General features: G+C 35.6%; 1 protein-coding gene across 1 annotated transcript in view; it reads left to right on the plus strand.

The window, feature by feature from the left end:
- The window catches only part of USP34 (ubiquitin specific peptidase 34), a 146,602-nt gene that overhangs the window by 78,835 nt on the left and 43,077 nt on the right, over positions 1 to 24,690 (plus strand). Inside the window, 17 exon segments of the mRNA XM_009319630.1 lie at positions 69 to 195; positions 291 to 438; positions 4,745 to 4,845; positions 6,356 to 6,565; positions 7,213 to 7,338; positions 8,142 to 8,264; positions 8,391 to 8,474; positions 8,806 to 8,892; positions 10,647 to 10,847; positions 12,181 to 12,263; positions 13,500 to 13,540; positions 14,520 to 14,644; positions 15,733 to 15,885; positions 17,136 to 17,240; positions 17,846 to 17,901; positions 18,002 to 18,122; positions 21,726 to 21,909. Of these exon segments, the coding sequence (XP_009317905.1) occupies positions 69 to 195; positions 291 to 438; positions 4,745 to 4,845; positions 6,356 to 6,565; positions 7,213 to 7,338; positions 8,142 to 8,264; positions 8,391 to 8,474; positions 8,806 to 8,892; positions 10,647 to 10,847; positions 12,181 to 12,263; positions 13,500 to 13,540; positions 14,520 to 14,644; positions 15,733 to 15,885; positions 17,136 to 17,240; positions 17,846 to 17,901; positions 18,002 to 18,122; positions 21,726 to 21,909 (2,075 nt within the window).

Genomic DNA, 24,690 nt, shown 5'->3' on the forward strand with positions numbered 1-24,690 from the left:
TTACCAAACGTTTGTGTTAAATAGGTTTTGACAAAAATACTTTTTCAATGTTTTTACCTGTTCTTAAGGTTTGCATATCATCTGAGACAGTGGCAGATTGAAGGCACTGGTATCAGCAGTCACTTGAAAGCCCTGAGTGACAAACAGTCACTACCGCTAAGAATTGTATGTCAGCCAGCTGGACTTCCTGACAAGGTAGTTAAAAACCCCTTTACAAGTACATCCTACATTGTTAAATTTCAGTAAGTCCACTGTGCATTTTGAAAAATAAAATACGTGTTTTATTTCAGATGACTATAGAAATGTATCCTAGTGATCAGGTGGCCGATCTACGGGCAGAAGTCACCCATTGGTATGAAAATTTGCAGAAGGAGCAGATAAATCAACAAGCACAGCTTCAGGAGTTTGGCCAAAGCAGCCGCAAAGGGGATTTCCCTGGTAAGCTATAGTACTCATACCTGTATTTTTTGGCCTTACAAGGTTCATCCATTTAGAGCTTCGAAGATTATCGTCTTTTTCTTCCCCAGATATCCTAAATAAGCAAGCATTATGATGTATTTTCTTCTAGCTGTAGTTACAGTTAGCATCACCCTCGCTTTTAATTAATAGCATTGTTTCTTAAGCGCTACCATTTATTTGAAATAGCAAAGAAAATGTAGATCTGCCAAAAGTCCTTAGATCTAGCCAAGCTCAAAGTCCCAATAGACTTTCCCCCACATTATTTTTCTTCTCATTGTTGTTCTAATTAATTGTGTTGTTTTCTGTAATTTGGAGGTTCTGTGACATAGAACCTTATTCTATGTTTTATGAAACTTCTACAATTCTGGCTCTGCCATTGATTCAGAATTTGAAGTTATAATTCAAATTCATAATTTATACCCTTACATAGATGTATTCCAGTCAGGTGTAAGGTTTTCCTTACTCCTGCACCTGCTTTTTGATTTACGATCATCCTCTAGCAAAAATGATCATTCGTCCTCTTTGGATGCTCTTAATTTGGAATGTCACCTTGCTCCTGAGATGGTCATTGCCTGCTTACAGTGTGACAAATATGCATCCTGTTGTTGTTCCCTTTCTTATGGGTTTTTGAGTGAATGAAAATTTCTGCTTTATCCTTTAGGAGGAGGACATTTTCTAAATCCTACTGATGCTATATATTATAGCATTCTTATCGGTTACTGCTGTTCAAAATGTTATTGTTTTCTGAATTATCTTTTCCTCATTGTTTTCTTGTTTTCTTTCTTTCTCATTATGAGCAAGAGTTAGCATGTAATGCATATTATCTGAACAAATTCTGTCCATGAACTTTTTCCAACACCACTTGACCATTAGTATATATGTAGACATGAATCTGACTTTCTTTTCATAGTTTAACAACTTTTTAAAAAACTGTTTTAATAGGACACACTGCCAGTAAACCAGACTGTTTTAGACATCCGAATTACCTTCTTTGTGAAATCCTTTTCCAGCCACTCATCAGAAGCTGTTTTAGTGAAGAAATGGTCTTGTTTTCCACCGAGTATAGCCACATAGCAGAAATTTTTTTGTTTGTTTGTTTTACCTGGGATTTTAGAAACACATGATTGAGAAAATTCAGAATGGCGATCCTACAGCAGCTGCAGTTCAGTCATGTTACATATGTACAATGTCTCTTGTTTTGTAGAATGCCTGTGCTGATAAGCCATGATCTTGTACATTTTTTGTGGATGTTGTTTTATTTTTTCTGTGTTTTATTACACTAATTATTAACATACCATAACTATGGGAAATTGGATAACCATAAAATTTGTATCTGTCAATTCATAAACCCAGTGTCCTTTGCTAGGCTTAAAACCTGAATTAGTGCCTCTAAGTACTTAATCTTGTAATTGATATCTGTGTTGGCCGATGGATGTATAAAATCCTGTAAGAGGCTAAACCTCTTATTAACCAAACTCCTGAAGAAGTGTTTCTGCATTGTTCTGTGCATGCCACCGTGTATTTGGAATGATCTAGTCACATGATTTTTACTTATCAACTGCTAATTTTGAGAAGATAGGACTGAAACTGAGACTTGCGGTTAAAACCTGTAGTTTTACTCATCCATACCCTATTTTGGGGACTGTTTTGTATAGATCAAAAAAAAAAGAAAGGACTTTCTAATAACATTTCGTTGGTCACAAAGGTCGCTGTGAATTATGGTTCAGTGTATTGACTGTTTACACTAAAAAAACTTGGGTCATTCTGCATCACAGGAGACATATTGTAAGGTACATAGTGCACGCTTCTGTCTCAGTGACCTTCTGCTGTGTCCATTTTAATATACCTGTATTAGTTAATCTATGAAAAAAAAATATTCTTTCATCGATTTAGGTAGAAATCTGAACAGACTTTATCAAATTCCATTAAAAATTAAAGGTTCATGATGTCAGAATACAAGTTTTTCTCTTGCCTTTTCCTTGTAGAGCTAAGTCTCGTTGTCCTTAATTGGTTTTTAGTTGTTTTCTCAGATGGGATTTCAATTTCATGAAATAGACGTAACAGAATATTCGTATCAACTTTTGGCTCTTGGAATTCTAGACTGGCACTTTTTTTTGCTTCTTTTTATTTGTTTCATCTGTTGTTAACTGACTGGCACTTCCACGCTGTTGGCCTCCTTTAGCACTCCTGTTAGCCTGCCTTTTCACCGCTGTGTAGATGGCCGTTTCATTTCCTGCATCTTTGCGCAAAGTGTTACTTTCATTTTCCTGCTCTTGGGATGCATGAACAAATGATATGTGTGAAGTGATGCCAGTCACATCTAATGCCTATTGTCTTAAAAGGAAATTTAGTTTGAGAAGATGCCGACACTTGAAAATTAATGTTTAACAGATTGTTGCAGAAGTGAGGTAATATTAATGTGGAAAGTGAAGCTGCAGGTTCTGAGACGGGCTAAAAGAACCTTAAAGCATTTATTAGTTACAGGTACATTTCTGAAGTTTTTGCCATCATGCTTCTGCCAAGGGAATATCCAAGAATGCCCACTAGCCAAAACTTTGGGAATGTATCTGTAAGTAGTAGATGCATTCACTTTTATTAAAAGTTCCTTTTAGCTTTCTTTCACTACAATAAACTTATTTTTTTTTCCCCATTTACCAGACATTTACCACATAATTCTTTTGAGGTCCCAGTATCTATTGTAACATCTCTTGCTCATTTGAAATCTGCATTGCTCGGAGAAATGTGAGATTGCACTTGCTTATCACTGAGGTTGTTTGTTGTATTCTTTCTTCTGAAATCTGTTACTAGCTTGCTGAAGTGCAGAGGATGGTAGATTTCTGTATTATTTTTGTGGATGATGTGTTTGCCTGCCTTTATCTGTTTGAAATTATTTTGCCTGGCTGTGTTGATAAGTTTTAAAGCAGCTGGCTGCGGAGGATGGGAACAGTGGTAGATAAGCGAGATTATTCCCAACTCCACATAAAACCTTCATGGTTTTATTTTAACTGACAGATGTCTTTGGAGGGCTGCTGTCTATCCAATTTTTCCCAAGAACATCCCAGAAATTGTACTTGGGCAGGATTTGAGGATCAGACGTATTTGCCTGATACCTCCATTTATCTGGCAGTCCCATCAAAGTTACTGCGTGTACATCTCACCGGATTGCTCTAGTTTGGAAACGTCAGCACTTGGGTGTGTATCCCAGCTGATTTTGGGAAGCATCACCTGGATTTAGTGTGCGCATACATCAGCAGAGACTGTGTGGCTGCAGACAACGGGCTTTCAGTAATTACCTGAAGAAGCAGGCTGAACTGCATATGCTCTACACCGTGCATGTCTTCAGGACAGTGAAAGAATGAAGTTGAGGTTCGCTGCGGATACGTGGGCTTTTTTCGTTTTAACCCATGTCTTTGAATACTATGTTCCTATAGGCAAGTAATATACTGTTTTGAAGCATTTTCAGGTTATAGAACTCTTGAGTACTTCCTCAGATTTCTGTAAGAGAAAAAAAAATTGAAGAGGCCTCATTGAAATCCCAATGTTGAAGTATAGTGGCAGTGTAAGGCTGCTCTTCACTGGTATGGAGGTATGGAGGACCAGGGCCTAATGTTGGAAAAAGTGTACTTGTAGGAACAGTGGCTGAAGAGCATGGCAAATTTCGATCCATGACAAGTATCTTTGTGCACCGGAATTGGTGGTTAGAACTATATGAGTACTCTGAGGTATAAAGTCATTGTGCGTTGTGATTCTTGGTTACTGCTTGATTGTCTGCGCCAAATGAAATTAAATTCTTAATCCTTTAATTGTTCAGATTTCTTGTTCAATGTTGAGAATTCTTTGAAGGTTGTTCTCAGTTTTTCCTTTCTGAAGTATATGACATCTTCAGTTCCAACTTATAAGTAAGATTAATCATTGCTGCTTTGCCTTTGCTGACTTTATCACAGGTGTGTGATACAGAGGGATTTTGTTGATGATCACAATCATTTTCCATTATCCTTCTCTGGCATAGCATAATTTCCTACAAAATACGGAAGGCATGTTTTAATCTGTATTGTGAACACTTTTCACTACAAGATTGGGTGAACTGTTATTGAAAAGGTTATTTCTGAATACATGCAAGTAAATATAGTTTAACGTAATAACCAGTTTTCGTAAGGAAATTGCATTAAGTTCTTGCCTCGTTTTAATTGCTACTGAAGGGTGTACTATTAAAAATGAGTCTTAGCACTTTCATTAGGAAATGAAACTGATTCCAGAAATTTACTGAAATATGTTTTTATCCTAGGTGGCCTCATGGGACCTGTGAGAATGATTTCATCTGGGCATGAACTGACAACCGATTATGATGAAAAAACGCTTCATGAATTGGGTTTTAAGGATATGCAGGTATTACCAGGATATAGATAGCAGTCACTGAAAAAGATTGGTTGATATGTTGCTTTTGTCGTGTGCAGCTGATACATGTAGTGGTTGTGGAAGGTATACTTTTCTTTGGGAGCATCCTACAGTTTTCTGAAACTAGTTGTTTCGTGCTATCCAATATGTGCCTTCTGTAAGCTCAAACTAATGCTGTCGGTCCTTGCTGCTGTCAGTCTGTAAAATAATTAATAATTTTAAAAGCCTAATTCTAGTTATGTTAGCAGATGTGAATACTCAAGGAATAGAAGTAAAATTTCAGTTTTTTTCATTCATCAAGGACAACAAAGGGACCAGTGAAAACAGAATCAAATATCCACATTTTGTCTGAATTGTTGAACACATTCTAATTCCGTAGTAGCAGTGACTAGCTCTCCCCTTTCACAGGTTAAATCTGAAGCATTTTTTAATGCTCATCTGTCATTTTTTATCTCAATTCAGAGTTCCTGTTAGAGTGGTCTACTCATAAGTTTGCTGAAGTCAGCAGTATGGAAAAGCCTGATTTGATTTGTATAAGCATGAATGACATCATGACTGTTTTAGGGAGGCGGGACTGTAACAAAACTAACCAGCGGATCATCATCACATACATTCTTGCTATGTAAAGGAAAACTAAACTCGTACTGTACACCTTCAGGGATCTGCTAACATCCTTTTAGAAAGATTATTACTGGCTGATACTCTTTTATGTGCCATTGCTGGCTGTTAGCAATTGTAGCAGTTAGTCTATCTTGACTCTTGCGGTTCCAAATCGGATGATCTGTTTGACTACGTCTTCAATTGTTCATTAGTTCTTTTTGCTAAATGAATTGGGTTGATTCAAAAGCAAAACTAGTTTCTAAAATAATTTTTTCTTATTAACAAAGATAATTTTACAGAATTGAACGATGGTGCGATCAGATGAATTCTTATGTTTGCAGAACTATAGAGGAGCAGTAGCATTCCGTTTGAATGGCTGGGTGTGATCAATATATGAAGGTGATAACTAGGCAGCAGGAACAGTTCATCTGAGAATGGCTTTCCACAATGTGGTTAGGCCAGTATAACAAATGTCTGCTTTTCCAGCCACACTGCTATTTGTGTTGCTACGCCCTCGCTAGCATTCTTCTGGTCCTTTGAGCCAATTTATCTCATTTTTCCTCTGGGTTAGTTTTTGTGCCGTTTCATTGATGTGCTGAGAAGTCAGGCCAGTACTAGAGTCTCCCCAGCCTGAATGGTAAGATAAGGGACAAGGAAACAGGACCGTCTACTGTAACAACAGCAAATAGTGTATGCAACTACACCATGAATGCCTTAAGTGAAAGCAAAACCAAGCTTTAATTATAACAGTTGCTCAAAATGCTGCTCGGTAAAGATTGAACAACAAAGATGTTGATGTATCTTTAAGTTCTTAATTCTGATCCTGTTGAAAACATTCCATGGTTTTAGCATATGAATTTTTAAAATTGTCTTTCTCCTCGTGGTTTCTCTCTGTTTCTAGATGGTGTTTGTATCCCTGGGCGCACCAAGGAGAGAACGTAAAGGTGAAGGTGTTCAGCTTCCAGCATCCTGCCTACCTCCTCCTCAGAAGGACAACATTCCAATGCTTTTACTCCTGCAAGAACCTCATCTTACCACCCTTTTTGATTTGTTAGAGATGCTTGCCTCTTTTAAGCCTCCTTCTGGAGAAGTGGCTATGGAAGACAGTGAGGTAATTTAGAGTAATTTTATTAGAATAATAACATTTAAGTCTTACTTAATTGGGTCTATTTTTCCTAACTGGCCTACTTCTTGTTTGCTCTATCCAATTGCTAGATATGTTTATTGTCTGTGTATTCACATTTCACGTACGGTATAATCATTATCATGATTTTTCTGATTTTCTTAACAGCATTGTTCTGATATATTTTAAATGTTCTAAATATTGTAGTAGCTATAAAAAAGTAGTTCTTAGGATATTGATAATTTAAATAGATGTGGTGAGTAATAATGGGTATTGGCTTGAAGAAAGATCTGTAAAGGTTTTATTGCAAAACCTCAAGTTTTATGTCTTATATGCCATCATTAGCTTGTGGGAAATTAAATAACCACTAGTATATTCGAAGCAGTAGTTTATTTTTAAGTTTTATTTACACTCAAATATTTCAAAATATGTGATATGCTTTAAAGATAATGGAACTTAGTTTCTTGCAGGTTCAGTGAGACTTCAACTATCATGTTCTATTTATGGATTTACACTAGATAGGAAACAGATAGCTTCTTACTTAAGAATAAATATGGTTTTGGACTTTGAAATCTTAGCAAGGTTATTTTCACAAAGAAGTTCACAGTAAGAATGGTTGTTCTGTGGTTTGTCAGAGTGCAAGGTGTGAAGAACTCCATCTCCATGCAGAAAACTTATCCAGACGTGTCTGGGAACTGTTAATGCTTCTGCCAACGTGCCCGAATATGTTGCAGGCATTCCAGAATATTTCAGATGAGCAGGTAAACAAATAATGCTTGTTTTACATGTTTATTATACATGGATGTTTTGGTGTCTAGTGTTTTCGTTGAATTTTACCCAAAGAGGAATGTTAAATAGTAAGTATGTTAAGTATGCTGACACAAAGTAAACCTGATAAACAAACCTAATAATCCTTACGAAGTTAAACTAAACAGAGATGTCAGTTTAGTTCCCAAAGTTTGTTTTTATGATTTCTTTTTAAAAAATGATTTAATAAATGAATAGTCAATATTAGTTGTCACAATCTTTTGGGTTGAATTGAAACAGCAGCTTCTTCATTTGCAGCCTTGCTTTAACATGATGACTGTTGTGATAGCAATCCTTTTGTACTCTCTTCTGTAAGTTCAAAACATGGGCACTTACCTAGTCGGTTTTTTGCCCTATAGATTACAATTTTGCCTCTTTTAAAGTTGTTGAAATTATATATTAACAGTTTTTAGATATTATGGTTCTTTATGGACACATGCATCACAATTTTGGTGGAAATCATGATTTAGAGCGTAACATTTGGCTTTCTCTACTTTAAAACTGTGTGTACCTTAGCTTATAATAATGTTGGAGATTTACTCAAATTTCATTGCTGAATTATTCATCATTATCATTATTCAAATTGTTAATTGTGTATAGAAATATGCTTGAAATTGTCTAATATCAGATAACAGAAGAAACTAAAAACCAAATAATTTGTCCATGTCACTTAAAAAATGCAAGGAGAGGATTTTTAGGATAGATGAGCATTACGTATAATTGTGTTAATTGTGTTCTGTCTTTTTAATCTTTTAAGGGTAATGATGGCTTTAGCTGGAAGGATCTTCTGCGAATAAAAAGTGCCCATAAACTTTTGTACGCCCTGGAAATAATTGAAGCTTTGGGAAAGCCCAACAGGAGAATAAGACGTGAATCTACGGTAATAGAGTTCCTTGCACAGAATATATGTTTTTCTCTCTGAACCAAAGTATATATTGTTGAGTTAATTTATAGTATTTTAATTCTTTAACTGTTTTTGCAATGAATTGTTCTTATTTATCTTTAGGGAAGTTACAGCGATCTTTACCCAGACTCAGATGACTCGAGTGAAGATCAAATAGAAAATAGTAAAAACACGTGGAGCTGCAAGGTTTGATTTTCCTACAGTATTCTGTGATACCTAATACAGTTTTTCAAAAATGATACAAAATAAAAACCCATTTAAAACGTTATCTATCTTAGAGTTTTTGATCTCAAATTTAGGTACAACATTTTAAAGTTTTTCTGCGTTACCAGGCCTGTAAATTTGTCATAGTTGTGTACAACTATTTATTTTGTTTTTCATGAAATATCCAGCTGAATAGTTTATCAGATTTTTTTATTTATTAATTTATTTATAAAGCTTAGATTGGTATCAAACTGAACTTAGTGATATGTCTGTATTTGCTTTTTCTCACATTGGTTCCATAATATACTTACAGTTTGTTGCTGCTGGAGGGCTCCAACAGTTACTAGAAATTTTCAATTCCGGAATCTTAGAGCCTAAAGAACAGGAATCATGGACTGTGGTAGGTGTTTATTCACCCTTTTTCTCCAGAATACCATAGCTGTCATTTGTAAAGACTTTCATTACTTTCGGCCTTCGTTACAGTTGCTTTTCTGTAATAAGTGAAATAAATGAATTCTATAATTGAAACCACCAGAGTATATGCAATAGCATCTTTTTCTTGAATATTTTATATCCTTGGAAGAATTTATTTTGTTTAAAAAAAAACCTTTATACTCCTGCTTTTTTAGATTTTAAAACCACCCTTTGTATTTTTGGTTTAATTTTTTGTCCAGTCTTAAAAAATCCTAGTTTGTAGAACATAAAATTGTAGATCATGGGGACATCTTAGAGAAAAAAACAATCTGGGTTCCATCTTTAGGAATGATTGCAAGTGCATTGATAATACTGTTGCATATCACACTCTTCAAAAAAAGTCAAAATTTGCCAAATAAGAAGGGGGTACTTTATTTTTGCCTTTTTTCTGCTTGTTTTAGGGGAGGTTGTTATTTGGAAATTTTTATTATAGTCTGTTTTAAAAGCAGTAATCTGTTAATTATCTTCCCCTCTGAAGAGGCCAAGAAATATCATTTCCCCTTGTTGGCATTGAGACAAAAGTGGTAGCATTGTGGCTGCAGTGTTAATAAAGACATTTTTCAATAATGAACATTATTATTAGTCATTCTTATAGAATGTCTTTTTTCATCATTATTCTATTATTAGTTTGAGCTAAATTCACATCATAATGAAAACTTTTTTTATTAGTTAATTTTTCTCTTTTATTTTCAATTCTGTGGCATTTGATTAAAAAAAAACAAATATCCCAAACTGAGTCATCTGTACATAAAAAGAAGTAAATGAACAAGCGTAGACATGTATGTGTAAAACTGATGACAGTTACTGAAATGTTAAAAAGAAGGCGGGTACGCTTTTTATTGAAAGTTTGGTAGTTTTTAACTGATTTTGATGTATTTGTTCTAAAATTATTTCAATATTAGAAACAAATTGTCCTTCTCTCTATTCAGTATATAAACAAAAGTTTGTATGATTGCTTTTATTGGTCTGTCCAGAAAGCATGCACAGCACTGCAAAAATAGTAACAGATGCTGCAATTAAGTGCCTTAGTACAGAGTCCTGACTTACACGTGTATAGGTGCTAGGCAGCAGACCTACTTCATGTGTTGCTGTGACATGGTGCTCTGTTCTTGTTAATTTTACTCTCATAATGCACCTTCTGCTGGTGGAGCTGAGCAGGTGCTATGTTTGGCCATAGCCACACAGCTGAGAGCCGTGAAAATTGATCTCAGGAGTTACTAAATGGATCAGTGGTTTTCATCTAACAAGAGATGTTCGGATACAAAATGGTATTTTTAAACTAGTATGTATGGTTAAATATATTCAGCTTGAAAACACTTCTGTAATGCCATACTTGATACCCTGTGCTATAGCTAAATACAATGCAGGAAAGGCTCTTAACTGTTGAGCTTAACTCCTATACTATTTCCTCTGTGTTATTTCATGCACTGAATAATAGAATGTCTTGATCGCACCTGTTAATAGGACTAGATCATGAAAATGTTTTCATTCTAAGAAGTAACTTTTTTTTAATACCCCTTCCTCTTTAGTGTCTATTCTGGTGAGGTTTTGTCAGTGGGTTCTAGCTGTTTATCCTTTACACCTTACTTAAGCTTTTCATTTCAGATTCCACAGTAGGCATAGAATTGTTTGTAAAATAAATCCCTGAAAAAAAAAAATTAATTTTCTTCTTATTCACAGTGGCAGCTAGACTGTCTTGCTTGCTTGCTGAAGCTGATATGCCAGTTTGCAGTTGATCCTTCAGATTTGGATTTAGCTTACCATGACGTCTTTGCCTGGTCTGGTGTAGCGGAGAGTCACAGAAAAAGAACATGGCCAGGCAAATCAAGGAAGACTGCAAGTGACCACGCGAAGGGCCTTCATATACCTCGTTTAACAGAGGTAAGAGATAAACAGTGTGTCCGTTTTGTGAACTTCAGAAAAAAGACTCCTTTGTTGAGTGACGCCTTTATCTCGGTAATAAAATAGTGTAGTGGAAAAGTTACTAATATTAATCTGTCTCCTACTTGTTATTCTCCTCTAAAAAGTATTTTAATTGCTTTAAACCTGGCAGTTGTAAAAGCTGGAACTGAAAGGTTTTTTGGTGATTGGTGAGCACATGTATTGGGAATTCAGAATTCCAGTGTTTTATCCCTATTTCTCAGATTTTGATTGCTCCTTTTTTTACGGTAACCTGTTATATGGGCTGTCCTCATCCTCACTAAATCCATTTTAGATTCCTTAGTAAACACTAAAATAACTTACTCCACTAAGGATATCTGAGTGAGTGTATGGTAAACTTACCTAAACCTGTAAACCTTCCTACCAGATTCCTGCATGCTAATTTCCTAATGTAGACCAAGCAAATGTAGTATTTTGGCATCAGAGCTACATTCGCTGTAAATCGATTGCTCTTGGGCACAGGACCAGCTGTGATTGCCAGAAAGTGTAGATTTGAACTGTGAGCTGGAGCCAAACTTCCCATTTGTCATTGTTTTACATGGAAAGACCTTAACTGTTCTACAAGTATTAGGTATTTTTGACAAAACAGCCCCCTAAATTGCCAAAGCAACTATGATACAGGGAAATTATCAAATGTATTACATTTTTCAACGTTGGCTGTGTGTAAATGCTGCTACCAGTTTCTATAACTGGTTTTAAATTTTTAATTGTCATTGGTGAATATTTTTGATTGCAGTGGATTTGCTGTCTAAATATTTTAAAAGACTTTCTTCAGACCTTGATTTGAAAAGTCTGTGTAGCCTGTCAGAGGTTCTCTAAAGATGAACAATTTAAGTGAATGTATAGTCAATAAAATGTGTTGGTCCCAGATGAGCAAAATTTACATCTCCAACCTCATCCTCAACCCTGTCTCCTCAAGCCTAAGATTTTTAGAAGGAAGTGAATAGCCTATGCTTTTAAAAAAATGCTGTGTTTTTACTAAAAGGGTTGAATAAATGGTTGATTTTTCTATTCAGTTAAATTGTCTTTCTTAGAGAAATAGAATGAAATTTTAGCATCTCACTCAAAGAAACACAGGATTTTAGATCTGCTGTAATAAAAAAAACAATGTAAGTTTTAACTATGGAGGTGCTATGATTTGTCTTTTGCTCTTCCTCCCTCTACACAGGTGGGTTTGTTTTAGATTCACACAGTGTGTATAATTTAAAAACAGATCAAAAAGCTTGTTGTTATATTAACTGTTTTTTTTTTCTTTTGACTTCAATTTTTAAAGGTGTTTCTTGTACTTGTCCAGGGAACCAGTTTGATTCAGCGACTTATGTCAGTTGCTTATACATATGACAACTTGGCACCTAGGTACAATATCTTTTTATTTTTGTAATAAAGCTAATCAAGTGTGCACATTTTCATCGCTGCTTTAAATAAAGTAAATAGCTCTTTCAGTTGTAGTCCCCATTAACACCCGTATCAGAAATTTAAGTCTATAGGCATTAGACTTGCTTTTCTTAGTCACCTCTTCTGGTAGTTATCCTACCCTTATAGGAGGAGTGAGAGAGAGGAGAGTGGCGAGAACTCTCAATGGTCAGGGTGTAAGTCATGGAGCAACAAAATACATGTGGTATGCTCTCATAAATTCTCATGCCAAAACTATTCCTTTGTTCTGTCTGTAGCAATTAGCATTCTCAATTTCAAGGCAGTGTAAAGGAGAAATTAAAATAAATTCACTTTTAAGCTGCTTAGTCATCTGTCGGGTTTGACTTATTTTTCCCATCCTAATAACATTAGCTTATTACTGCTGAAACTACCCTTACTGTTTTAGTGAGCGTGCATGTACTGAAGGCAAAATTTTACCTTCAGAAATGGGCTATTAGAGATTTTTGTCCTTTTTGCCTTTTGTCCTGAGAAAAGCAATTCTGTGTAAGACTGCATCGTGACAGAGTCGGACTGATGGTGGGGAGGTCAGGTTTTTTGCTGCATTTGGTGTTGTAGAATTACTTGATTCCAAATAATGGATAGTGTGTTTTACCATATTTTTAAAAGATTGTTAAGGGCATTCGGAGCATTTCCAGTCAAGTCTGCAAGTGTGCCTAACTTTAACCTCTGGTTGAGTTGCAGGAATAATTTTGAGTATATACAGTATGGTTTTGGTTTCATAACCTTTTATTGCAATTTATAAAAATGTAAGTAAATAAATACAAACATTTAAAATTTGTCTAAAGTTTGCAAATGTTTGTTCAAAGTGCGGTTCTCTATGAAGAGCACTAGCTTTCTTCTGTATGGGTCAGTTCTTAGTTCCGTTTTACATCTTCTCTTTTTTTGGATAACATAAAGAGGTTGTGGGTATTTTTTCTTGACTTTCTATCTTGTAGTCAGTAAAGCTTTAAGGGGGTGACTTGAAGATTTTCATAGTTTTATTATTGTTGTTAATTTTGAATACTGCAAGAAATGAATCCTTTTAAGATTAAAATTTTAGTTTTCTTAGTGGGTACTTAAGAGTAACTGTGTTGCTACTTGCGTGTACTTGTATTTTTAAGTGATAATCTGTTACGTTCTGTGATAAAGTTCACATGGCTTTATCTTCTTCCTGTTCAGGGTGTTGAAAGCTCAGTCTGATCACAGATCAAGACATGAAGGTTAGTGCTGCAAAACGGCTATATGTTATGAACTAATAGTAATGAAAACATATTGAAGATAACAAATTATGTGTTTGTTTTATTCCACCATTAGAATGCTATAAAATCGTGTTCCTTGGTAGTGTTAGGGCTGTTACAATCTAGGTGGGAATACACAGAGACGCTTTCCTTCTCTGGAAATTGTTTTATATGAATTGAAATTTCGTACTGTAGCTATGCCTTCATGTCCAGAAGAGCTGTTTGTGGTAGGAAAACCAGCTGTATTTTTATCTTCCAAAGAGCAGCCTATATAACACCATAATAGAGTCACCAGCAGTCACCTTTATTCTGGTTTACAGAAATCATTCTGGGCCCAGAATTCCTTGGAGCTCCCCCATCTATCCCTCTTGTGGAGGTTTCTTAGAAAAGGTCTAAATGACCTGTGTCAGATTAAGTCTGTATCAAAGTAATTGTCGAAAGTACAGCACAGGCGTGCGTAAATATAGGTATGTCCTCCTAGGCTTATACGTTGCCTTCAGTTTTTCCACTTTTTTCTCCCCTGTGGATGTTAATGTCTACGAACTCGAATTCTCAGTAAATGCCATGTATCACCTACTGAAGTCTTACTGTTAGCTGTTAAGAAGAAAGGAACAGATACACTAGATAGTCTGGGAAAATGTTCATGTTAAGACATGATGCAACCCATTAGCAAAGTACCAGCTCGCTGCTTAAGAAGTAGAGATGCAGGAAAGGATTGTGCCCCAGATTGGTAATACTTTGAGTAATCTGATTTCATTGTCATCAGTAGTACAATGGCCAGTATTTAGTAAGCATATTGGTAAGATTCTGAATTCAGGTAGTATCTTACGTGCCGGTAAGGATTTAGTCTTGTACGTTAGTATGACTGAAATAAATATCGTATGTGGTAGAACTATGCAGCTCTCCAACCTAAAAAGCCTCTTCTGTTAGTTACAGCGTGATTTACCTTATTTCCTTTCAGTCACTCATTATTCAATGTGGCTCTTGGTGAGCTGGGCTCACTGCTGTTCCTTGGTGAAATCCAGTCTGGCAGACAGCGATCATTTGCAAGACTGGCTGAAGAAACTTACCCTTCTTATTCCAGAGGTATGTTAAAGGAGAAGTTAGTGCATTACTAATTAGTGCATAATGTGGAACAAGATTAAATTTAGTTTCAAGCTTCCATTAAATTCAGAACATGTTGTTTCCTGCTAAAAGTAGGCAGGATCTGACTCAGTTACTTGCAATCCCCTTTAAGAAATAATAATTTGTAGTTAAAATACCATGTAAGATGGCATATTTGTAGTTGATTGCAAACCAGTTTATAAACTCGTCTTTGATCTTGGCTTCTGTTTGAAGGTAATTTTTTCATTGTAATTTGTTGAAATTTCTGGGTGATGCCCTTTAACGTAGATTAAATATATTTCCCCCATTATATTATTTTTTCAGCTGTACTTCTTGTCACAAAATGAGGTGAATGACGATATAAAAATGTTCGTCATTACCGAATCTTTGCTTAGCCTGAAGTAATTTTTTCTGATGGAAGAAAAACTTGAAAATTGCATAAAGATATGCATGGTAGACGATTTTTGTATTTGCTAGTGATTGCTTAAAGGTGCAATATGGACATGATGTGATAGTTGTTATCTGTTGCTTTATTACTCAACCCCAGAAAAAGCTTACATGCTGACTCCATTTAAAAACCCTGGAAAAAAAGAAAGACTGCAGACTTCCAAAGCTGGATTAGAGATAGTCTGTGGATATTTTTCTTAAGAAAAGAATAAAAGAAAGAAGAAAATAAGTCTTCTAGTGAAATTAAAGAAATTAACCATATAGTTAGGAATGAGTAAGTGTAGGTTCCAGCATCACATAGATTTCCCTAATTTGCCCAGATGTGATATTTCTATTTTAGTAACCGGCTGTAATCTTTACTGTAGAAAATACGTAACTCAAGTGACAAGGGGCACAGACAAATCAGCTTTTTTGTTAGAACGGTATCTTTTGCGTTTTTCTGTAAGTAATTTAAACATACGTTATTCGTAATATGTGTTTTTAGAAAGACATATACTGCCTTGATAACCTGATAAGTGTTACGAGAGGAACTTAATTATGTACATATGAAAAAAAAGTCAACAAAAGAAAAAAATCTTCTAAATAATGTGTGTAATAATTTCATTCTTTTATTTTTCATAAAGACCGCTGTTCGCCATGAGTCTTGCAATGGTTTATACAAGTTATCTCTCTCTGGTCTGGATGGGGGAGACTCAATTAATCGATCCTTTCTGCTGCTGGCTGCATCAACGTTATTAAAATTTCTCCCTGATGCTCAAGCTCTGAAACCGATCCGGGTAAGAATTTAAGAAATTACAAGACTTTATCAAAGATCTATTTAAACTTAGTTTTGTTAATATAAAAAGAAAAAACATATTATCATTATGTCTGACATACTGTTTCTGATACACTGAGATATTAAAACTTATGGTTTAGATGCTTCCAGAAACTTCACAAAAGTAGTTAAAGCTGTGACACTACAGTGATTTAGAGCTTGCCTGTGCTTGGAGGAATGCAGAATAGCACTTAGGAAGTGCTCTTGTTCTGGAATTTTAGTGTCCACATAACACAACGTTAGGGAATAACAATATATATGTTTCAATATATGCCTCGATTTCCCTTTTAAATGTAGGTAAGTCCATAAATAAATCAGTATGTTTTTTTACGTGTATATAGGTACTCTCTTGTGGCTGAATGTTATCGTTCCCCAGTCAATTGCTGCTGTTTTTCTGTTGGAGTATTGTTGTCCTCACAGCTCTACTAAATAGATGAGTTTCTGTGGATGCTGTCAAAGCCACTTCAGGAGGAGTTCTCATTGTTGATGTATGCAGGTTAATAGAGATGGTTTGAACTAACCTGGATACGATTTTGCCTCGAGTCAATTAGGGATTGTAGACCTAGCAGTGCGTATCAGGGGAGGCTGTGCTGACTTCAGCTGATGTAGCTAGATCTGAAGGAGAGCACTTGTATGGACTTGCATAGCAGTGAAGTGTGAACCTGGATTTTGGGTCTGTCAGGCAGTTATTCTTGTGACGCTGTGTGGCATTTGATTGCAGATGAGAGTGGTTCATTCAGTTTAAGTCTGCTTTCATTTTAAACTCTGTTGATATTTTTAAAAAAAAGTTAAATTAAAACAATCTACTGAAGATTTTGCATTATTTGACTCATTTTCAGAAGAGTATAAAATTAGAGTTGTACTAACTAATGTTGAATTCAGCCAAAGTTTCTCATGTTTTGTCTAGTCTAATACTGAACATTTTTGCAATTTGCAGTGGGTAGGATGGAGTCAATACTATTCTAATATTTTTTTTAAGGGTCTGGCAGATCATCCTGACAATCTTTCAAGAAAATTAATAAATATTACAGAAGAAAAATAGAACACGCACTGTTACCATTGTAAAATACACTGTTCTTGTACTTGACTTATCTTAAGTAGGGGCTTGAAGAAAGTAGTATTCGTATAACAGTTACTGTGTTTACTACGTTTTTTTACTACACGGTTATTTTGTCTGATGTACTTCAGAACAAAAGCAATTTCTTTTCACAGATAGAGGATTATGAAGAAGAAACAGTGCTGCGACCAGGTTGTAAGGAGTATTTTTGGCTGCTGTGCAAACTGATTGATAACATACATGTCAAAGATGCAAGTCAGGTAGGTTTTGCTTTGCATTCATATGAATGTTTGCTTTTTCGAATTTGGGTATTCAGACCACTTTTACTTCAGTATAAGACATTTTTACTTAAGATATGGTGAACTGTTGCGAACAGCTCTTGGATCTTGCCCATCTCCCAGATTTCCCTACTCTCTGATGTGTATTTAGTAGTTCTTGGCCAAAGGAAGCTTCAGATACTGAACCTGTAGAGTCAAGAAGGGGGGAATGGGTGTAACACGAAGAGGGTGAACTTAGGTGAAGGTAACAAACATTGGGAATACTGTAATTATCTGTGAGATTCACTGTTGATAATTTCAGTGCGGTCTAAGGAGGAGGTAATCAAGTATTTGACTAAAGCTGAAAGAGGGAAAAAATTCAGTTAACAGCCATTTAGCACAGGTTTCATCACATTTATAAAAATGTATTAAAATGTTGTTGCAAGTATGTTTGAAAGATGAGTTTTAATTGTCCCTGGTTTTCTGTGTGCAATAACAAAATTTCATCCAAAAACATAGCCATAGTTTCAGACTAGGCTTATAAATTGTAATTCATGAGGTATGTAATTGGTTTCCATTTATATTCCATTTTCTTTACTTTTAATCAGACGACACTGCTTGATTTAGATGCACTAGCAAGACATCTTGCTGACTGCATTCGGAGGTAAGGCTTGCTAACAGTAATTTCACTTGTAAGTTGCATTATATTTATTGTTAGCGGGACCGAGTTTTAACATTTCTTTTGTATATATGTGTATATGTAGCAGAGAAATCCTTGACCATCAAGATGGTAATATAGAAGATGACGGACTTACAGGACTACTTCGTCTTGCAACAAGTGTTATTAAGCACAAACCACCCTTTAAATTTTCTCGTGAAGGCCAGGTAAGAAAAGGACACTGAAAGACCGCGAAGAGATCAAAATAGCGTCATCTTTTGTTACTATACTTTCTTCATTTCACCTTTTTTCCACCCTTTTGATTGCAGGGCTCAATATATGAGTGTATATCATATTTCTAGCCTTAGGATGATGGATAAAAACACACGTATCATTCCTTTATAAACCGTAGCATATACAGTCTCTTCCCTTTCTAACTATATTTAATTTCGGGATAGAGTTCTTACATCCTAGAAATTTTATTTATTTTCATTTATTATCTTTAAATGTTTTTAGTGTTGATCAGCATTAACTGGTTTAAGTCGTTAACAACAGCTGCTTTTTGACCGTATCCTGGGGCAGTTGTGATCTAAAAGTAGCTTTTAAGCTCTCCATCTGCACAGTGGCAGACACCTGTTACAGGAATATTACATTCTACCTGTGCTTGTAAGATGGAAGAGTGGCTAGGCAGGGGGAAGTTGCTAAAAAATTTCTCCTTTGTGTTTTGGGGCCACATATTTAAAAAAAAAAAAAAAAAAGCTGTAAAAGCTGTTGTAAAAGCTGACTTAAACTGATGTTTTCACCTGGTGTAAAAGCTGGTTTCAGCTGATGTTTTTTTCTATATACTGTGCTGATCTTATGATTGGACCTTCAGTGAGGTTTCACTAGGAAATAGTCCCCTGTATCCAATTATGGTGTATATATCCTGTCTGTTTACTCTGTTATAAAATGGCCCTGAAGGTAATTTTACCGTCCAAAAGTTTTAATAGTGTCCACATTGTGCACTACCTAACATAAAGTTACACTGCTGACAGCATTTTAAAAGACTGCTACTATGTAATTCTCCTGGAATAAGTGTATTTTAAGTAGGGAGAGCTTGCAGATTAAATTAGAGCAAGAATTCAATTCACAGAGCAAGGTGCGGAGGATGATGTAGAAATTAAAACAGAAGAGGTATGCAAAGATCAGATTTATGTAGCTTTGATATATGAAAAGTATAAGAAGAAAACAAAAGGGAAGCTTAAGTAGAGAGGAGTGATACTATAGAGAATCCTAAAGTACATTGCATGTATGTGGTATATCACAGGGAGGCCAGAAATTTGATTTGAAAAATGGATGAATCGACAACAAACTTCTCAAAAAGAATTTGGCTTTGCTGAGAGACTAGGACTTAGTGCATTTTCTGAGACTAAGTCATGATCTAGTATTAATTTTTTTAATTCTGTCTGCAATTAAGAACACTTATTAACTGCACATTATGAAGTGCATTAGTGAAGAGTTTTGTATTGTGTTCATATGTAATAGGACAGGATTGTGAAACCACATGCTCTCCTCTGAGAAAAGGCTGGTGAAAAAATATCCAGGAAAATACACTGGCAAATACTGAAGATAGTTTAGACTTGGCCAGAGGGTTCTGATGCTCTGCTGTGCCTTTTCTGCCGTACAGATTCCTTCTCTTACTAAGTAAACAAAATTATCGTTCGGCAAATATTGTCAAACTTTAATGGTCACATTTGTGGCAACAGTGGATACTTGATCTACCTTCTTTGATGTCTTTTATAGATAATCACTGCCTACCTTATTCTACACTAAATGGATAAAAATAAATTTTTAACATATACTGGCTAGCACATCTTCACTAGAAAGGTATATCTTAAGGCCACTTTGATGGTAGAGAGACATATTTTTAACAAGATTGGCATTTTGCATTTAGCCTCTGAGCGAAATCATCTAATAGCGTTCTTTGTCTTCCGTGCTCCAACGTGTTGGAGCACTTCAGTCAGCACAAATACAAGATTGAGAATGTTGATCAGAAAAAGATAGATCCAGATCTCTGAAGTTACTGCTTTTCTAGTCGGGGACACCTTATGGTGGCTGGTGTGTTAAAACACCTGAAAAAGGCTGCAGCCCAGCACTAGGCTGCAGCTGGAGGCACAGTCTAAAACTCCACTTAGTAGATGCAGCTGGTCTGCTGATGAGCTGTAATATCTACACCTGACAGGTATGGTTAGGAATGAAAAAGAATTTGACTGAGGCCCCACAAGCACTCCTGACTAACTACAGACTAACTACCAAGAAACCAGGTATCTATCTATTTTTTATTTTATGCATTTTCTTTCTCCAAAGTGTGGAGAAATCTGGAAGAACTTTGTTCATTGGCCAGGAGAAGACCTCTCCATAATATTCAGCTATAAACATAAGACCCTGGTTGTAAGATTTTTATATTAAAACTATAGGAATTTCCCTGCACACTGGAACAAGGCTTTTCATGGTGATTTTGGTGTGTACTCTGCAGAAGGCCATTTTTTGAAATACTTAGAATTTAGTTAGATTTTACAGCAGAGCCTGCCTTTTAACATTAAAAGGCTTCTTAACTGAATATACCTGAATGGGGAAATTCAGAAAGAACATTTTTTTTTTAATTACAGTGTAGAAATTGTAGAATGAAGTATTATAGCTGGATTGGTAGCCTGTGCTCTACAAATGGGGGAAGAATGCTGTCCCTAAAAAAAATTCAAGAAGATATCTTTGGGGAAAAAAAGCAATCAAAATTATGCAGAGGATTTATTGTCTGATTATGTAGAGAACTAAAATGATACACTACTAATACGATTTAATGATTAAATACAGTTTGTTAAGATTGCAGACATTTTACAGAAGCAGTGAAGTGTAGGCTATGGATCATGTCATCAGCCCTAGACATAAAGTATGCACATGAGTTGCTGGTTGTTTAAGGAAATCTGTTGAAATACTGATTTATAAATTCTGCTCAATTTCTTCTTTCACGGTCTCATTATACCACTTAAATGACTAATTAGTAATGTTCACTTCATAGCTGAAAGGTGGAGGAAAGCCTTTTCATCATTCTGCACTTCTTTGAAGGTGTTGTAGTTGTGGAAGAGTATGACCACCTGCTCTTACAGACCTATATACAGATCTTCTTTTTTTTTTTTTTTTGTTATCCTTTTAATATTTTACTTTTGGTTTAATTTTATTGAATTAAATTGGCTACGTAGAAAGAAGGTACTGAAGTTTAGACAGATCCATCTCACTTTTTTAGTGTATTAATCTGGGACAGTAAAGATAAATAACGGTGTGTAATATGTATTTATCATCCAAAGGCAACCTGACTTGGTACAGCTATGCTTTGTGCCTTTTATAGTTCAGTTAATATTCCAAACATTAAACAATACAAAAATACACTTACAGTGCCCGAGTGTTTTAAGATTAAGCAGTGATTCATAAAACTCAGACGAGTAGAGTGATTAAGGTTATGTGCTGTCTTTCACTAGGAGAAACTAGTCTTAAAGTTACTAAAAATATATGTGTGTGATTTGTCAAATTAAATTATCAATCATGAATCAAGCATAATTTGTCATTCTTTTTCAGGGGACATGTTTCTCTTTAGGCTATAATATGATTGCAGTGCATTTTATGTAGTATAAAGTTGTTGAAATTCGTAAATCAGAACTTGTGTACAAGTCAGAAAGTTCTGTGAATGATTGAGGTCTAGAAAGTCTATAGAATTTTGTAGAAGATTGTTATACATGACTGTTGTCTTTTACGAATGTGTTCAAACTGCTAAATCTGCTGATTGAACTGTTTTACAGGAGTTTCTGAGAGACATCTTCAATCTTCTGTTCTTGCTGCCAAGTTTGAAAGATAGGCAACAGCCAAAATGCAAGTCACATTCTTCAAGGGCTGCTGCTTATGACTTGTTGGTAGAAATGGTAAAGGGGTCCGTGGAAAACTACAGGCTGCTCCACAACTGGGTTATGGCACAACATATGCAGTGTAAGAACCTTTATTCATAGATAGCTTTTGAGTATTTTGTGGAAGACTACTCCATTTGCATTTTCTGTTCGTTTTAGTTTTGTTTTGGATTTTCAGATTTATGAAGTTCAGTAAAGAAAATGGGAGTGTACTTGTAAAATGGACTCCCATTCTGAAGACTGCGTGTTTATGATGGGGATGGCTAGCCACCATTGTGAACAGTACTGAATCATGGAGTTTCCATTTCCTCCTGAAATACCTCAGAAGTGTCTGCATTTAATGACTTTCAAAAAATAATGATCTGTTAAGAATGCATAGGTAGAAACAGGGGAATGCAAAGGTGACGCAGAATATTTTTAGACTTAAACTGAGTAGTCCCACTTTCCAAAAGTAGTAATGAAGTAAGACATTGTTGCCACTAGCACTGCTCTTAAAATTCTGCTTTGTAGCTCTACTACATATCCACCATCACTTACGGTAGTGTCACACAGCAGGTGTAGGCATCTTTTGCTCACCTAGCAAATGAGGGGATTTAATCCCACGTGTAATTTTCAGATCATCTGTTCTTAAATATGGGTTATTTAAAGTATGTGGTCCTGTTAAATGGCATCGACACATAAATAACATTGTTAGAGTAGATTTTACCTGTTTCATTGGCTTGCGCTGGATTTTAATTTCTGTTTTCCCTTTCTAACATGAAGAAACATGGTATGTTTATACGTAAACCATGGTATATAAACCCCACTGAGGTACTGTAGATGCATTGGCTATTAACAGCACTGCCACGTTTTCAGAGTCTTTAATATCTTTGTAGTTGACTTCAGTCTGTACCCAGATGTCTGCATGCAGTGCTAATACAATTTTGTTATGCATCTTGGCTTTCATGCTTCCTGTGTTTTGGAAACTTAATTCCTATGTATAATATGTAAATTACCAAAACTTGAAGTTAGTTAATATTTTTATCTTTTGATTTGCAAATTCTCATTATGCATTTTTAGCTTGATAGATTTCCTTTCACATGCCCAGTTTAAATTCCTGTAACCTGAGGATCTGTAATTTATTATAATCTATGGAATTGATTTAGTGCCTTGCAATTCAGGAAGTGACAGAGAAATCTGATCGTAATAATGTTTTGTGTCTGTACTCGTATGCCTGGGGCCTTCTAAAAAGCCTCCAAAGTCTCCTATGTTCAGGGAAAATATGAAGAATATGTTTTATGAAAATGTCTGATATTTCTGTTTGCTGTGAGTACATCTGGCTGCTGAGGCTGTCTCGCTCTCTCCAGGTGCAATCATTCATTTTTTACAGTTAGTATTTTTCTCACTCCAAATCCCAGTAATGCCTAGGTGCTGAGGTTTTCCGTAACACTTAACCGCAGTTGTTACTTTCTTCCAAATACTCTAGGTTGGTTGTTCCTTCCTGAGTTCTCCAGAGCCATCTGCTCTGTGCTCCTGCTCCATACTCAGTGTATCTCTGTTTCATGAATGTTAATTTTATTACAGCTGACAGAGTGCCATTGTCTCTTTCTGATGCGCAACTGACACACGACTTCCGATACCTCATTTGTTTAAAGTTGTCTAATTCCATTGATGTGATCCACAGATTCTTAAAACTGGATTTTTTCCACTTTGCTTATCTCTGTAATCTCTTCAAAAAACTTAGTCTTAGGCCTGTCTCTCCGTTCTTAGGAGAAACGTTAAGGAAAATATTACAGATTTCCATCCTGTCTTTGGTCTTCAAAAATCTTAGTCTTAGGCCTGTCTCTCCGTTCTTCTTAGGAGAAACATTAAGGAAAATATTACAGATTTCCATCCTGTCTTTGGTTTTAACGTTTTAGCTTTGTGGTTCATTGGAGAAATTTTCCTGCCACTTGCACAGTTGTCCTCTAGTCTCACCAATTGCCATCTCTGCTATTCTACCATTTTTTCTCACACTCCTACCTGATTGAAGCTAGGATGCTCTTAAGAGATGGCTTTAATTTAATGCAGCAAAAGAAAGTAAAATTTTAAAAAAGAAAATACCTTATTAAAGGATATCTAGTATATTTTCCTTGGGACAAAAAAAAAAGTAGGGTTCTAATTCAAAATGATGTTACTAAGACTCTGTTCTGGCAGTCATATTAAAATGTACAACTGTATACGGTTCTTCAGGCTTCTACTGGTATGAATAATGTGAAGCAGTTGTAGTAAAGTTTTAACTGCAGCAGCATTTTTCTTTAAAGTGTCCACTAACGTAGCTCCCTTCATTGAGGGATGGAAGAAGAGAATGACTTGCGTGCTTTTTTTCTACTTCACGGAGTGTTTTTAACTGAAAACATAGGGATGCCTTCATGCATTTTCAGCAAATGATACCGTAGGAAATGAACTGCTAAGTACCTGATGTCAGCTGACTTTTCTCCTCGCTTTTCTCAACAGGGAGGGCTAACAATTAATGCAGACTCTGATCTTACTGAAGAGGGGTTTTAGATACCCTCTGTTGTTCATAAGATTTCTTGCAGTGTTTTGGAGTTTTGCTTTCTTTAAAGACCAAGACTAATAAAAACATTCAGTTCAAAGGAGGGAAACAAGACCAGCTGCTTTGCTTTCCGGGAGGTTTAAGATAGCATCTGATGTTGTGTTTGGAGCAGAAGCATGATCAGAAGGTGGAATATAGAGAAATGCACGGCCATTTGAAGAGTTTTAGTTTGCTTAAAATAGAATGTGAATATTGCAAGTTTGGTTACAGGTTTCCTAGCTCTTCCTGAGGAAAGGCTGATTTTTGTAATGACAGTGAGCAATAAAGAAGATAGGCATAAATGAGGCT

The sequence above is a fragment of the Pygoscelis adeliae genome, unplaced genomic scaffold (assembly GCF_000699105.1).
Source record: "Pygoscelis adeliae isolate BGI_AS28 unplaced genomic scaffold, ASM69910v1 Scaffold122, whole genome shotgun sequence".
Lineage (NCBI taxonomy): Eukaryota > Metazoa > Chordata > Aves > Sphenisciformes > Spheniscidae > Pygoscelis > Pygoscelis adeliae.